We start from the raw sequence: 16659 nt of genomic DNA on the forward strand, positions 1-16659 counted from the left end.
AGGGCATATAGCCTACAGTAAATGGTGACATTTTGTAATTTAATGTGACTTCTTTGAACACAAGCATAGGTCCGAGTTGGCAACTGAATAATTTACCCCACCCGACGAGCCTCAGTGCAACAGCACTGCCTGCCCTGTCTATATTTACGCCCCTGCTGCTAAGCATGTTACATGAAACTTAAGCAGCATCAGCCCAGCTGTGAGCTCAGAGCAGGAGGTGTTTCCTGGTATTGTCTCGGTGCGGAGCAGCCAATCAGCGTGCGCGTCAACATCGCAGCCCGGAAGAAGGAAGCTCAAACCGAAAAGAGCGCCTTGATTAAAAGTGAAGACGTTAACTGAAGGTAAGCCAAGAAATACTTCAACACACGGTATTTATAAGTCACGTAAAGACATTTAAAATTGATACAGCAGCTTGTCTGTTTCTCACACGAGGCAGCCTTGTCGTTACAAAAAACGTTATTTTGTTGTTAAGAATTTGACTTAGATTCCTAATATCGCTTCCCACAGATTCAAGCGATACTGTCCTGTCGACGTCACGTATCTCTTTTATGTGTAATGTCGACGTTTCAGGAAAAGATACAACATTCTGCTATCTTTACATGTAACGTTACTGTTCAACAATATTGCAGCTGTAAAATGCAGATGCTTGTCACATTAGCTGAGTTTGACTAATACAAGAAATACTTACAGAAAATGTCAGTAACCTTAAACTTTCCCTCAGTTACCCAGCCCTGTTTGTGTCTGTCTCCTCCACCGGCGTTTCACAGTATCTTACAACATTTCATTAAAAATGTTAAATACAACAGTGTACATAAGACAACAGAATGCCTTCATTGTAAAACTTAATAGGCCCTTGAACGTCTCACCTGAGTCAAAGTGGAATGTAACTGCTACATGTAATAAAACTCTGAAGGGAAAAACGAATGAAGTTGTCCAAATCTTGCTAATAAGTTACTTATCTAGCTTATTAAGGAGTTTAACCATTGACTGTGACATTTAAATCTGTTTTTATGACTATTTGTGATTAAAATTCTGTCAGACATGTTTGAGAGCGTTAACAAGTGCCAAGTCTGTGACTGAATTTTGGTTGTGGCATTGTGGCTGGTTTATGACTTGTGCTTTTAAATCAAATATTACTTTGCAGGCAGGGAGGAATGGTGTACGCTTTAGTGGGATTTAGTAGTGATATAGTGGTGAGTATTACAGATTGCAACCAGCTGAAACTTCTCCTGGTTGGAATTCCTTTAGTGTTCATTGTGTAGGAGGTTTTTACCAGGAGCCAGATTATCCACAGAGATCGCGAAAGTATGAATGGCCATATCTAGAGCCAGTGTTTGGTTTGTCTCTTCTGGGCTACTGTAGAAACATGGTGGTGCAACATGTAAATCTTCATAGACTAAGACCCACTCCCTCTGTAGATATAAAGGGCTTATTAGAAGGTAAAAAAACCACAACACTTCTTATTTTCAGGTGATTATACACTAAAGAAAACACACTTATTATATTATATTCCATTTCTAACAGTACATCCCCCTAATTTCTACACACTGGAGTTTTAATCAGTTTAGATAGATGTGAATAAAAAATAGACTCAGAAGTTGCTAATTCATGCTTGGTTTCATAACAGTTGACAACCCAATCTCACCACAAGGTCCATTTATTAGCTGCTCTGTAGTTTTTGATCATAACAGTCTTCCTCAGCAGATGAAGTTTGCCCAGTTGTCATGAAATTGTACACTTTTAAATTTCTTTCATTTTTTTTTTTTTTTCATTTTTTTTTGAGCAAGTCTGGTTACTAAATATCTAACTGGGATAATTTCTTAGTAAACATTTTGTGTACTGGAAGATGTATTCTTGTTGCATATCAGCTTAAATGAACACAGCATGTTGAAAACAAAATGGCATCATATGAGTATACTGTATGTGCCACAGTAACCTTTGTTCAATATTGGAGTAAGCATGGGATCTTAAGCAGGTTTTATGAATGAGTAGGCCTGTCTTATCTAACCCTGATATAATATTTAAACAGTAAGTTAGAGCTGAGGTGCGCACAAAGGCAGTGGTGTTTTCAGCTCGGGACACTCGGTGCAGGCTCCATGTTACACTTCAGAGGTGTGTTGTTGGATGGTACTGTAGTTCAGCTCATCATGCAGCCACAGTGAAGCTCGCCATGTGAGAGTCTCCCAGTGGGAGAGGTGTACCCTGGTTAGCATTGATCAGGCCCTCTTGTTTACAGTGCAGGGTTCCTCAGGGACAGTACAGGGGTTAATTGCTGCTAAAGTGCTGCTCTCTGCCCACTCCCTGCTCGACTAATACAAAGGAGATGACACTAATGAGGGAATGCAGGGAGGACACTGCTTGTCCGTGGCTGTAGGTCAGCTGGGGGAGGGATTGATCATTACCACAGCTGGTTAAGTGACAGACCAGTGTTTGAGAGAGATTGGCGTTATTTATTTTGCAAGTAGTAGATAGTGACCAGTAAGTAATGTATATGACTGCATCTGGTGGTTATTGTAAAAAAATGTACATACTTAAATGTGACCAGATCTTTACATTGCTATCAAATTGTCCAAATGTGCTAAAGTATTCAGTCACTCACATTTGAGAGGTAGTCACCTGACAGCAATTTGTAGATACATTTAATAAATATCTTAAATGATTCATGATTATCAAATTTGATCAGTTTTCTGTTTATCTGTGAACAGCTTAAGTCTTTCACTTTTAATCAAGCCATCAGTTTTCCTTTACTGTGTTGTTCCACTTCAAAGTGACAGCTCACCTAAAACTCAAAAGTACTTATTTTTTTCCCTCTTACCTGTAGTACTGTTTATCAGTCTAGTTTGTTTTGGTGTGAGTTGCCGAGTGTTGGAGATATCGTCCATAGAGATGTCTGCCTTCTCTCTAATATAATGGAACTAGATGGCACTCAGCTTGTGGTGCTCAAAGTGCCAAAAAATACATTTGAAAATCTCAACAGCAATGTCTCTCTCCAGAAATCATCACCCAGTTATTTAAGATAATCCACAGACCTTGTTGTGAGCAGTTTCATGTAGGAATTATTTTCTTTCTACCGACCCACACCACCAACCGAATCACCATACAGAGCAAAACATGCATCTACTCCTACATGAGAGGCTTGTGAAAGTGTGGGATGTAAAGTGGTGCTTGGTGAGCTAGCAGTATATGCATGCTTCCTCCTTCACTGTGATACAGTTAGCACAGCAATGTCAGTTTTGGTCAATTTTGCTTTTGATAGCCCGACACCCATTACCTAGTAATTTACTGGCTAATTTTTTAAGAAAAAATAAAACATAAAATGACTTAGAATATGAGAGACCTTTCCTTTTAGTTTACAATTGATCAATTGACTCAGTGAACTTTAGCATCACATTTCAAAGCGCTATCCATTTAGAGGTGGTGAAATTTTAATGTTTTGTGATGTAAATATCTTATTTTATGTTCAGTTGGCTTCAATGACAGACAGTCAGCCTCCATGCATCAGCTGGGTGGAAATTAAATGCTGCTGCAGTGGTGGAAGTCCTGGTGTCATTTTGGCCCACAAAACCACAACAATGCTAAAGCAGGTGGGCACAATGTTTCCACAGCAGCGCTGCGGGGTCGGGGTGGCGTTACAGCAGTAATGGCGTTAGTAGTAGTAATAGTAGTGGCGTTATAGCTTCTAGCTAGCTTGCACCCAACCCAGCTGGTGCGCAGTGCAGAGCGGCCAAGGCTAAGGTAAAAGTATTCTCAGTGATTAGCTGATCAATGGTTAACCGATCAATGGTTAATGGTTTACATCCCTGGGTTGGCGGATGTAGTTTGGTAGACAAGTTCCTTCATGATACTGCTCACAAAAAGATCTATGTATTATCTTGAGTAACTAGGTCATGATTGCTGGAAAGAAACATCGCTGTTGAGTTTTTCAAATGATTATTATTATTGGGTTGTTGTTTTTTTGGTGCTTTGAGCACCACAAGCCAAGTGCCATCTAGTTCCATTATATTGAATAGACGGCAGACATCTCTATGGTTGATATCTCTAACTATCGGCAACTCACACCAAACCAATCTAGATTACTAAATAAGACTACAAGTAATACAAAAAATATGAATTTTTGATTTCGGGGTGAACTGTTCCTTTAATCAGGGCGGCTGTGGTTTAAAGGTAGAGTGGGTCGGTCACTTATCAGAAGATCGGTGGTCAATCCCCGGCTCCTCCAGTTTGCATGTCAAAGTATCCTTGAGCAAGATACTGAACCCCAAATTGCTCCCGATGGCTGTTCCACCGGTGTGTGAGTCCAAATTGCTCCCGATGGCTGTTCCACCGGTGTGTGAGTGTGTTTAAAAACTGAGTAGCATGTGGCACCTTGTATCGTAGCCTCGGCCACCAGTGTATGAATGTGTGTGTGAATGGGTGAATGTGACTCGTAGTGTAAAAGGCGCTTTGAATGGTCAGATGACTAGAAAGGCGCTATACAAGTGCAGGTCCATTTACCATTTACCATAATCATAGCCCCCCTGAGCTCACTGTTAACTTCAGCTTCCAGTACATTAAGTTGAAACTGAAACTCTGTATCTCTAATATCAGACTTCTTACTGTTTACTGATAACTTTCTTGTTGCTGTTTTTGAGCTGTGTTAAGTCACGGCTGCTGCAAATTGCATATTTCCTACTGGTGCTTCAATTTAAAAGCTTTATGTTGGCATACCATTGGGAGGCTTTTATTGTGAATCAACATGCTAGCCACTACAAAGATACCATAGGATAGTTTACATTTTATACAGTAACTTACTGCTTATCAAATGGCATTAAAGACAAAAACATGAGCTACTCATGAACATGATAGCTCAACAACTGTAAATATCGCATGACTGGTTGTGTTGGAAAGCTACTTGCCTTTGAGATTATACATTCATTCGTATTTGGTGTCATCATTTGTGGGATGTCTTTCTGTAAACCTGGCCTGGTCTTATTTCTTGTGTCTCTGCAGTGTCCTCCTCATCACTGTGACCATGAGTTTCTGCCCTGGTCCGTCCGGTCCCCCTGGGTGCACCAGTATCCAGGAGCAGAGGGACCGCTGGGACAGAAAACGCAGCCGAACAGCCAGAGAGTTGGTGCAGACGGAACAACGCTACTGCCAACAGCTGGAGCTGGTCACCACTGTACGTACTGAAGCAGTCAGGAGCACTGGTTTAACCTGAGGGAGGTTACGCTGTGTAAACTAAAGACCTCAGAAGTATCAGTGACAGATATCCAACATTTCACTCTGCAATGATGGGTCTGTTTTTATTTTCTAAAAATTTGGTCCCATACAGACTTCCTCTGTTTGGCAGGTTTCTGGAAACTTATCTCATCTTTCTCTTGTCCCTCTGCCCTCTCCTGTACATTCTTCTCTCAGCACCTCTTTTTTCTCCTCATCTGTCCGTCCCTCCTGTCCTCTTCTGGCTCTATGTTTGATTCATGTCTCCTCTCTGTCTATCCGGGCAAACAGTCATGTTAATTTAGGGTACATAATTTAATTTGTCTACATATTATGCACATAGACAGAGGTAAGCTGGAAGTCAATCAGAGTTGAGGGTGCTGAGAGAAAGTCAGAGACATCTAATAGATATTAACAACATTTTACGTTGATTTTAGAATGTTTTACGGACAGCAAACCTGAACACCAAGGAACTCTTTGTCAAAGAAGCCACAGCAACTACACAGGACAGAACACTTAAGTCAAGACAACTACACAGGCAAGTTTACACTTAAGTGCAAGGAGATTATGAGGGAACGTGCACGCAGGTAAAAGAGATGTGGTCTTAGAATGCAGGGCAGCCAGGATGCAGTCATTTCATCAGGGGCCAGTTGCACCAACAGTCTTAAGATAAGTTGGTTGTAACTTGGCGTTCCAAGGCCGACCTCATAGTTACGCCAGTTGTACCATCTAGGCGTCTGCTAATGAGCTGCAGCGTAAGGTGTACAGTGTGTACTAGGGGTGGCATTTGATGGCTGTGGTGTGTTTTCAGCTTTACTCTTTAATGCCGCTATTGGTACATGAGTTGTAAGCTGCAGCCAAGCATATTTACCTTTTTTGTCCTTTCACATGGAGCATCACCTACCAGATACTGTCAGTCAAACAGACACAGGTCTTCTGTACAGCTCCATTAATCTTAGTATTTTTATGTCCGTCAAATTTCCTTTTCTTTTTCTCTGATGCTCCATAATAATGTTGCTGCAAATGATTAATAACACAGTAACAAGGCAGCAGGAAAATTTAACAATGTATCCTTGCAACACATGCACTGCTAGGTAATAGCTGTAGTTGCTGGGCATTCACACAAACATGCATCGCTAAGACCAGGCATAGGTAAGACTAGGCTTAACTTTGGTTGGTTCTTTCTAAAGACTTGACAAAGACCGACTTAGCAGTTAGGACCAGGCTTAGTTAAGACCTGTTGGTGCATCCAGCTCCAAGAGACAAGCCTATACGTGGATACTGATTCGCATTCAGCCAGTGTTGGACCCATTCTTATTAGACACTATTTGCAGGGACTTCAGTCTGCAGTTCATACACCTGAAAATTATACAATTACATCAGGTTATTGTTCCAGTTCTGTCCATATTTGCATGCTCCCTCTTTCTCTTTGACTCTTTCTGTCTCTCTCTCTCTCAGTGTTACTGTACAGAGGCAGTTATTAATTAATCTGGCTTTATGAGTAGATTAACAAAGTCGTTGTAGAGCAACAACAACTGCACGTGTATTGAGAAGGGGATGACTGATTGAAAAAAGGTACCGTCTACATGCAGTTAAGGTGCTCTTGTTATGTTTGGGTTGTCTCAGATCAAATCTCTGTAATACGAACCAACAACAGTAATGACCTGCCTCCCACACCCTTGGCTACGCATTCACTGAGAGGACTGAGAGGAGGTAATATAATTTAGGGCTTAAAGTTATGCATAATTAATGGGCGTGGCCGCTTTGAGTTGGTCGCTACCACTGTGACAATGGTTAGGCAACGTAACCGTGGCGTAATCCCAGATTCAGGGAACCATAGCTGTTGATATTTCAGTGTGTTTTCACTTCATGAAAGTTAATTGTAATGTTATGGTTGCTTAAAAAAAGTTTTTTTCAGCACTTAGTTGTACTAATGGACCCTCTATGGCAGGGTTGACAAAGAACCGGCCTGTGGGCCAGAACCGGCTGCCAAAGGGTCCAATCTGGCCCACTGGATGTCTTTGCACACCTAACATTGATGCACTGGTGAAGGCTAGGAGGTGTCAGGTTTCAGGAGCAGATTAAACAGTGAGTAGCCTACTTTATATAAAATGCTGCTTAAAAGGCTGTTCCACTCTGACTAGAATACAGCTCTGACAAAACATTAAATACGTTATCATATATAACAACATTGAACATTAGCCCCTTTTCCACCAACATTTCCAGTAACATTTATTACCAGGAATTTATTTATCTGGGTAAAAGAATTCCTGGTAATCTGTGTGGTTTGCATTTCCATCGCACCTCAAAGTTCCTGAAAATGTATCCAAATTAGCTTGATGACGTAGATGATTCGGCGTGTGCCCTGTATTTGGCTCCTCCAGCTTGGCTGGTTACATGCTGGTGTAGAGGGTTGGGGCTGTTTGTCTCAGCCAGCAGCTAAGTTTAAAAGTATTTTAAGATAAGTGTCAAACTAAGTCAGTCTACATTAGAGCTTAGATCGGGCCCAAAAAATCCAGCCCGACCCAGCCCGAGCCCTTGCATGTTATGTCCGGGACCGGACCGGCCCGTCCAATTAACTGTAATTGTGGGCCCGAGCCCGATTTAAACCCGACATTTTTCAATAAGTTGGCTGTTATAATTAAGAGTATTAAACCACAAGTCTTGTTATTTGAATGACAGAAACATAGGATCTTAATGAATGGCGCAACACGGAAGCATGATTATGTAATAAAACAGGTGTTTATTTTAGGATCCAGGTGGTGAAGGGCTGTGCGTGCACAATGTTGCAACATTGTAACTGAGGGCCAAATTCACAAAAGGATTGTGTGGCTTTTGCGGTCGCTAAACCGGTAAAAATGGAGCAAACAAATACGGTCTAATTCACAAAGCACGTGCAGAGGGTGAAATGCTCCACTAACTGCGCTGCCAAGCAGATTGTGTCTCGGTGCTCCGGTGTTATTTGCACGTATTTAAATGAGGTAATATGGATATATTTGGCGGAAAAATTGCCCATTTCTATGCAAATGAGCCTCATTGATAAACAACGTCTAATTCACTAACACCAGCGCTAATAGCCACACGGAGTTTGAGTGAAGTAAATAACGTCTTTAGAAAGCTGGTGCAAACTGGGCGCTCCTCTGTGGAAGCCTCTCGCCCAGACTTTCCAGTGATCGTGGCAGCAGTGATCGTCTGTTAAATCAGTCTGTAAATAATATTTTGACATTATTATTATAATCATTATTACTTTAATGGCATCCGAAGATATTGATGCGTTGAACAGGTGACAGTCTGCGGTCGTTCTCAAAACGCACTTCTGTCACGCACTTCAAAAGCAACTTTCAATAATTTATTTTACGAAACGGGGGAAACAAACGTGAACAAAAACGGTTCCATAATTCATATTAAATTCAAAAGATAACGAAAAAACAGCTACAAGTGAGAGGGAATAGTGATAAAGTGGTCAAACTTGGTCAAATCCACAGCCTCAACCCATCCGACACTGTTAGACTGACTCACCAGCAGACATCACTACATGAGGGTATACAGTATTCAGTACTTTGCCAAACAAAGTCTGCCATTGTTCTGCCACGGTGTTCTTGGCGCAAAGCCAGCATTTATACTTTGCCATGTGTGGCTTATTGCAATCAGGGGCAAATCAGGAGCAAACTGCACTCAGCTGCCAAACTTTGTGGGCGTGTTTGCGCTGGTATATCATTAGCGCAGTATCCTTTGTGAATAGGACGTTAAGACGGAGCAAACTGCGGGTGCAAATGAAGTGCAGTTCAAGGTGCTATCAGCGGCCGCAGTTCATTCTTTGTGAATTCGGCCTTAAGTTTGTTGTAACTTTAGGCTATGTGTCATACAAAGTGTGGTTTAATTTTATTTTTTATAATACTGTAGCGTCTGCCAGGACCACCGTTTATTACTGAACAGTACAGGTTACTGTTGGCCGTAACCACGCCAAAACAACCAACAAACAACAACTTAGCTGTAACTCCATCTGTGCACTTCTGTTCTCTCCTCCAGCTCGCTCATACACACATCAGCACGCGCACTCACACAGTCCTCCTCATCCCCGTCACACTCACACCCCGCACCTCGTTCAATCCCAAACATGCCATTAAGTCACAGAACATTGACATTATAACAGAACATTTACTGCAGGGTTGCTACAATACATAGCCTATAACATTATTAAATCATAGCTTAAAAAAAAAAAAAAAAAACGTCATATCTGACCAGGCCCGGCCTGGGCCCGTCAGAGGAAGGGGGGCTCCCGGCCCGACCCGGCTTGGGCCCGCGCGCCAGGTCGGGCCGGGCTCGGGCAGAGAATCTAAGCTCTAGTCTACATACAGACAGCTGTCATTTGAGCTTATTAGTAACAATTCGCTATCAACCGATCTAGCATGTTGTCCTTGTGTAAGACATAACGTTAGTGTCGGTGGATGAGAGACTGTGGACGGAGCATATGAAATATCACTGTCTGCATGTTTACATGTTCATGCTTGCTGAACACATGTATTGATAAATTATTGGCTTCTTACTCGCTAAGGTTTAATTTCACTTACAGTAACAAGTGTAGCTGCCGTCAACTCGACGACTCATTTTTGAGCCTCGCCCTTCAAGAATTCCGGGTAATCTGAAAAGTCCTACCCCCCTACTGGGTGCTTTTTTCAATGAAAGTTTGGGGTTGAGGGAAAGTTTTTTTTCCCGTGCAATTTTGTTGGAAACGCGCAGAGGTTTTTCAAAATCCCAGGTAAATGAGAAAAGTTCCTGCGGTGGAAAGGGGCTGTTGTGCAAAATATATCCAATCAGCAGCTTCAGTGCAAAATAATCTGCATAAAAGAAGCCTATTGCTAAGACACTGACAAAACTTCAGATTCGTAAATGGCCTGTAAGGCAGGGGGTAACCTAACCTGCTTCCTCAATAGTTTCCACTTTAGTTTGGTGTGGTAAGCCAGCATAACCACACAGGAGTGGAAATGTATGCACATGTGAGTAGTAGACTCACTGAATGTCAAAAATTGTTTGACATTTTGTTGGAATTGCACTAATTTTTCTGAAGACATGTTAGACATCTCTGCTCAAAGGAGCCGAATGTTTAGTCTTTCTGGAAAGTAAATTTTTGCTTTAATGGTTTTAAGCCAATTTTTTTGAGAGCCAAAACGTGCTTTAGCATTATCATATTTAACCCTAGCAGTACATGTGCCATGCTAACCAAGCTAGCAGCTCGCGTTTGGGTTGGCTCCAATCGCTTGTCCAAATATTGTAATTTCTGGTGCCCAAAACACAAGATGACGACAGCCAAAATGCCAAACTTAATGCTTTAAAACAGGAGTCCACAAACCAATGGGTGACATGACGGTGGCTACATCCATTATTTTATCGTCTATGCCAGGGTTAGGCTCTGGAGCCACATGCTGCTCTTAAGCTCCTCTCCAGTGGCTCCCTGTGGCTTTGACCAAAAAATATGTAAATGAATAACAGTTATTATATATATTTTTAAACATTTTTATTTTCATGTATCATCGTTATAAACCTTAAGAAGATATTATATTCTCTAGCTGTAGAAATGTGTAGCCTATACACCAAATACAAGAAATGTTTTAATATTTCATCAACTAAAATGTGTGTCATGCATCTATGACCTAGCATCTTTTCCTCTAAATTTTGCCAACACACTCAGAGAAAAATAGAGTATTTAATAGGGGGTGGACAGGTCTGTTTGCCTTTATCGCCAACACTGCAAAGTTAAAGTACCACTGCAGAGTAGCCACCTTGTGGTAAAACATATTAATGAATGCTCATTTAGATCTATAATAATGTTGATAGGCTAATTCAGACTTCATAGGCTGTGTTACCTTCATATAAAGCTCAAATATGTGTTGTGGTTCCAGACAAATTTTTTAAAAATTATTTGGTCTTTTGATAGTAAAGGCTGTCGACCGCTGGTCTATGCTGTACCCACAAACCCGTCATCATAAAGACAATGGCCAAAAAGATATTGCGTGACGAGTCATAGCTCTGCAGATTGGCTCTTTGTGTGAGAAATCAAGTTTAATTAGTGGGCGTCTACACATGATTTTAACCTAATGCACAGGTGGAGGAAGTACAGATCTTTCAGTAAATGTAGTAATAACTTTGAGTGGTCGTCTGTTAATGAGCTGCAGCATAAGGTGTACAGTGTGTGCTAGGGGTGGCACTTGACGGGGATGGTGTGTTTTCAGCTTTACTCTTTAATGCCACTGCTATCGGTACATGAGTTATAAGCTGTAGCCAAGCCTATGCTCAAAACCAGGACATGTTAAACCAAAACTATCTGCACGGCTAGATACCACTACAGGGAAGAAAGGTGTACCAAACTAAATATTGTTTCCATAATAGAAATATACAGTGAATAATTACAAAATCTCCATGGCAAACGTTCTCAGAGGCAAAAGGTTGAATATAGAGGAGATACTGTGCAGATTAGTGCACTCTTACTGTACAGTGCATATTAACAGACTCAAGGTAGCATTCATGCTACTCTTCCTCCCTGTGGAGAGAACAGACTTTTCCACCCACCACTGCAGCCTCATTTCTACACAATTACTCACCCTCCACCCGTTCACTCCAATTAGGAGTCATTTTAGGCCTAATGCACATTCAATTTGCTAATCCCATTTTCACTTCAAATGACTTGAGACCAGCACAGCTGTCGCTTTATTGTGAGTGTTGTGGTGTAACAACATCCCTCTGTACTTGTGCTTCATATGAGCCATGCAGATATACAGTACAGTATAATGTTAACAGTCAGTCTGGGCTGCAGGGCAAAATAAATAGCAAGTTAGTGTATGTTCTGTGCAGTCTATTACATTTTGCTCAGTGTGTTGGGAGAGGAATAGAGATGTCAGCAGTGAAAGCACCTCCTTATCAAAAAAAATATTTCATCAAAGGCATATCCAATCAGAGACAGCCCAGTTCTTTCTTATTAATAGAAATGCTGAGGAATAACATCATTGTATCTCCCTCTGCTCTCTTGTTTCTTACAGTACTTTGTGGAGATCTTGAAGGCCAAAGGAACCCTGAAGCAGGACATTAGAGAAAGCATCTTCAGTTCAATTAAAGCCATTCATTCCATGAACCAGTAAGTATCCTCTGAATAATTAACAGAATATCTAAATTATACTGGGATAAGGATTAGTCGTTTGTGTCTTGCTCAAGACTGCAGTCTAGATAAACTGTTAGTTTGCTAAAGCATAGTCCTTATCTTCACCATTAGCAGGAGTCAGCGATAAAAATGATATTGCAGTGAAGAGGTGTTCTCTTCCCTGTTGGACACATCAATGCGTATCAGCTACAATTAATCCCAGAGATATCACAAGTGAGGAGCGTTATTGTTACCGTAGAAAATTCTCAACCTGCTGCTGAAGGTCTCAGAGGGCAGGGTGGCCAATTGGAAGTCAGAGCTGAGAGAAGCTGATCTCACCACATGTCTAGACGTCAGATTGATCTCGCTGTCAAGGTGCTGTAAAACTAAAATCTACAAGTGCACTTGAAAGACTTCAAAAAGTTTAGTTATATAAATAAAAGGCTGCTGTTTGAAGTTAGTACATGTGTACATGCAAAGGCACTGGATCTAGCTATCTATAAATCAATGAAGTAGAAAAATAGGGCTCATGATGGGTTTTCGAAAGCTGATACTAAAACTGATGTTTCAAAGTGGTGAGATTAAAACTTTGATCATGTCTATGTTAAAAATATATGGCTGTGACAGTATAGATTTTTTCTTACTGTGGTGAAAAAGCATCAGAAACTGTTTACTTATTGATTCTTGTCTTTTTTGTCTTTTTTCAACGATACGATAACCAATAATTTCACATTTTTATATTTTAAAAAGAAGTATATAACCCGTATTTTATGCCCACCTGAGGATAAGTAAGGCTAAGATGTAGTGCAAAAATATGCATGATTTAATATTCCATAGCCCTGACTGAACTAAATCAAACTGATGTCCCCATTGCTAGCACAACAAAAACAAAGAACAGTTCTGACTCCTCCATATGTGCCAACATTAGGCTGTGAAAAAAAATGTAATATAATAAACTCAACCCTGCAAGAGGCATCACATGACCCTGGTATTGCGCTTACAGCCCTATAAAGATGACAATATTTAGTATCCTAACTACTGTTGCACAGTATACTGGTACCAACGGTAGACCGCGGTACTTAAACAACACGGTACATATGATACCATAATGTTGGAGTACCATAGTACTACGGTACCTCACGGTACCACTACTGTGGGATAAATTCAAAGTCCAATCGCAAGAGGGTGAGTGATCATGCTGGCCACCTGGCGCTCAATATGCTGCTGCAGTGGTTTGTTTTCCAGTGACATTTCAGGTATTAGCTGAGCTATTGAGTATCTTTACGCAGTGAAAGTTATTATTTATTTCTTTTTACTTGTAGGTAGTGATTTGTTTATATATGCTACAGTGATTTTGTTTCCACAGAGCTCTACGGTGCAAGCATTTTACTCGCATTTGCGACAAAAAATAGTTTTGTGCGAGCAAAAGAAATCATTCAGGAGCACGCTGTGCGAGTACAGATTTCAACCAGCAGCAGAAACAAAAGGCTAATCCTGCCGGTTGTGGGTTGAACGGGGGTCACAGACAGGAATACGGCGGAGCACTATAGCCACTGCAAGATAACATGGTTTACCGGCGACCAAGAAGCCCGGCTCCAGGTCCAACAATTTCCTCTTTGTTGGTGTCACGACTGCCTAGTAGTACCTGAACAGCCAAGCCGTGGCTCCGTGACTCCAGCTTGCAAACCTTTGCTGCATGTCAACCCCCACTCTCTCTCTCACCCCATTTCAGCCTGTCCTGTTCATTAAAGGCAAAAAGCCCCCAAAAAATAATCTTAAAAAAAAAGAAAAGAACAAAAAAAGCCTCTAAAGCATTGTACCAATCTTGAATGGATCAACAGTAAATGTGCTTTTTTGAGTTACGAAAACTACATGTACACCACTTAATTGACTCCCTAATAGCCCTCATTGGATGGTTTGTGTGCCAGGCTTCACAGACATCCGCATGCGCCCACAAAGCTCTAGGGCCTGACCGATATGGATTTTTTGGGGCCGATGCCTATTCCGATATTATGGAATAAAAAAACCCGATAACCGATATATCGGCCGATTAAATTTTAATTTAAAAAAAAAAAAAATTGAAATACCTGCTTTTGATGGCTTAAATATAGTTCAAACACTCGTTACAAAGATATAAATTGAAGGAAGAACATTTTACTATTTTTAAATACTTTTATTATCAGAAATTGTGTGGAACAAGCAGCATATGAACAATTTGAACACAAAATAAATCAAAAATATGATGTGCAAAAAGGCAGTAAACCTCTGGGAAATAAAATAATCATGCAAAGTCTATATGAATTAAGACATTCACATGTATGTTCACAGTACCAGAGTTCTTCTTATTATTGCCAATTTAACAGAGGTAGGTTATAGTGCAAAAAGTAACACAAGGACATCATTTCTAAGTAAAACACCATATTCCCTACATTTTATTAGTGATGAAAATATAAGTGTTAACATCAGTGTCAATCGACCAACTTTTGGCCGATTGTTTATTAGTGATGAAAATATAAGTGTTAACATCAGTGTCAATCGACCAACTTTTGGCCGATTGCCGATTATTCTCTAATGGCTATAATCGGCCGATTAAATCGGCCGGCCGATTCTCTAATGGCTATAATCGGCCGATTAAATCGGCCGGCCGATAAATCGGTTGGGCCCTACAAAGCTCCGCAATTACATAATTGCGGCTGGCGTGCAATGTGGACAGGCAGCCTCTAAATCTATTCTACATTCTGAACACAGTCAAACAGACAAAACATACACAGTTCAGTATCAGACTGCACAGCTTGACAAACAGTGGAGTGAGTGGTTGGGATACCTTTGATTGGGAGTTCCATTTCCAGACTAAATAATGAGTGGTATGGGTTCCCCCAGGCTCTCATCCTCTGCAGACTGACGGGCTTTCTTGTTGGGAGTGCTACAATGAAGATTGAAGTATGAATTACACAGTCTGATGTATTGGATAAATGGTCCTGCAGTTCCCATACATCTTCATTATGAGCCCCTTATTGAATCAATGGTTGAAACATAATGGCAAGCACTCCATTTAAAAACTGGTCCATGGAGAGACAGTGTGTTAGTGCCAGACTGATTTACCACTGCTCAGTGATTGATTATAGATTTTCCCATATTCTTTTCACTTACTTTCACTCTGACATTCGGTATACAGTGAATATCTGTGTGACAGTGCCAAGAATACTTGATAATAACGGTGGTGATAATTAGCTCTCATAGATGGATATGTGGGTGACTTCGTCATTCATTGTCACACATGAAACATCAAGTATTACGCACTGTAAGTCTTAATGCATTGAACAGGCTCATTATAATCAAGGGGCATGTTATTAAAGGCTTCCTGCTGCGTCTGTCAGCAAGCGCGCTGTCTCAGTTTAATTGAGGGCTGAGTATCAAACCTACCAAAACACATCCTTGTGGTAGTGACTTAAATGTGCCTACAACACCAAGTATCACATGTCTGGTCAGATGTCATTTTTAATTTTTTTGATCAGATAATTTCTGATTCAAATAAAAATACTGCCAGTGTTACACTTTTTTATTCGAGTTCTTGTACGGCTGCTTGAAAGGCCGTAGCCATGGAGTCAACAGTCCATGGCTTTTGAAAGTCATTTGAAAGTCATTCCTTATTATATATTACTTACATAAATTTTACACTGCAAAATATATATTAGGGCTGTAGTCAACCAAAGAAAATCTTGGTCGACTAAAGTCGTACATAATCCTCAACTAATCGATTAGTCGTAGGGAAAAAAAGCACTCGCAAATAGGTCCGTTTTCAACAAAAAGACTTCCACTCCGCTGATTTACTGACAAAATCTTATTTATTAGCACAATTACAATTCCAGCACAATGAGGTATGATGTTAACGTTTCCTTTTCATGCATGTCCTGACTGAAGTGTTATTGTTGGTACGGTGTTACAATAAGAAGTTTCCTTTCAGCAACTGATGGTTACATTGATGGATCCTTAGTTGATGCTAAGCTAACAAGTCAAATATTCTCAGAATGTCTGGGCTGTTGACTAGCTAAAGCACAGAATGCGGCCTCGTACCTACGACCGAATCAAAGCTGTGCTGATTTTTAGTACAACAGCATGACCTCGAGTGTAATATTGCTGTTATATACCAGTTCTACAAGTGCCATTTATTAACAGTTAAAAGCGGCAGGAGGTTATGATTTGTTTGTTTATTAAATTATATTTTTGGCTTCGCCAACACAAATAGTTACACATCTAGACTGGGACTAGACTGTTGCCAAGCAATACATGAATATTCCTGCACACTAGCTTGCTGCTCAATGTAGGGC

The 16659-nt window shown here is 40.7% G+C and overlaps 1 protein-coding gene across 3 annotated transcripts in view; it reads left to right on the top strand.

Annotated features, from left to right (window-relative positions):
- Positions 1 to 259: 259 nt before the first annotated feature.
- arhgef39 (Rho guanine nucleotide exchange factor (GEF) 39) overlaps positions 260 to 16659 on the top strand; it is a 95961-nt gene continuing 79561 nt past the window's right edge. For all 3 annotated transcript variants that reach the window (XM_050036709.1, XM_050036710.1, XM_050036711.1), the window contains exons 1-3: positions 260 to 341; positions 4990 to 5161; positions 12234 to 12328. In XM_050036709.1, coding sequence (XP_049892666.1) covers positions 5012 to 5161; positions 12234 to 12328 — 245 coding nt within the window. In that variant the 5' untranslated portion in view covers positions 260 to 341; positions 4990 to 5011. The remainder of the gene's footprint in view (positions 342 to 4989; positions 5162 to 12233; positions 12329 to 16659) is intronic.

The sequence above is a fragment of the Epinephelus moara genome, chromosome 23 (genome assembly GCF_006386435.1).
Source record: "Epinephelus moara isolate mb chromosome 23, YSFRI_EMoa_1.0, whole genome shotgun sequence".
Taxonomy (NCBI): Eukaryota; Metazoa; Chordata; class Actinopteri; order Perciformes; family Serranidae; genus Epinephelus; species Epinephelus moara.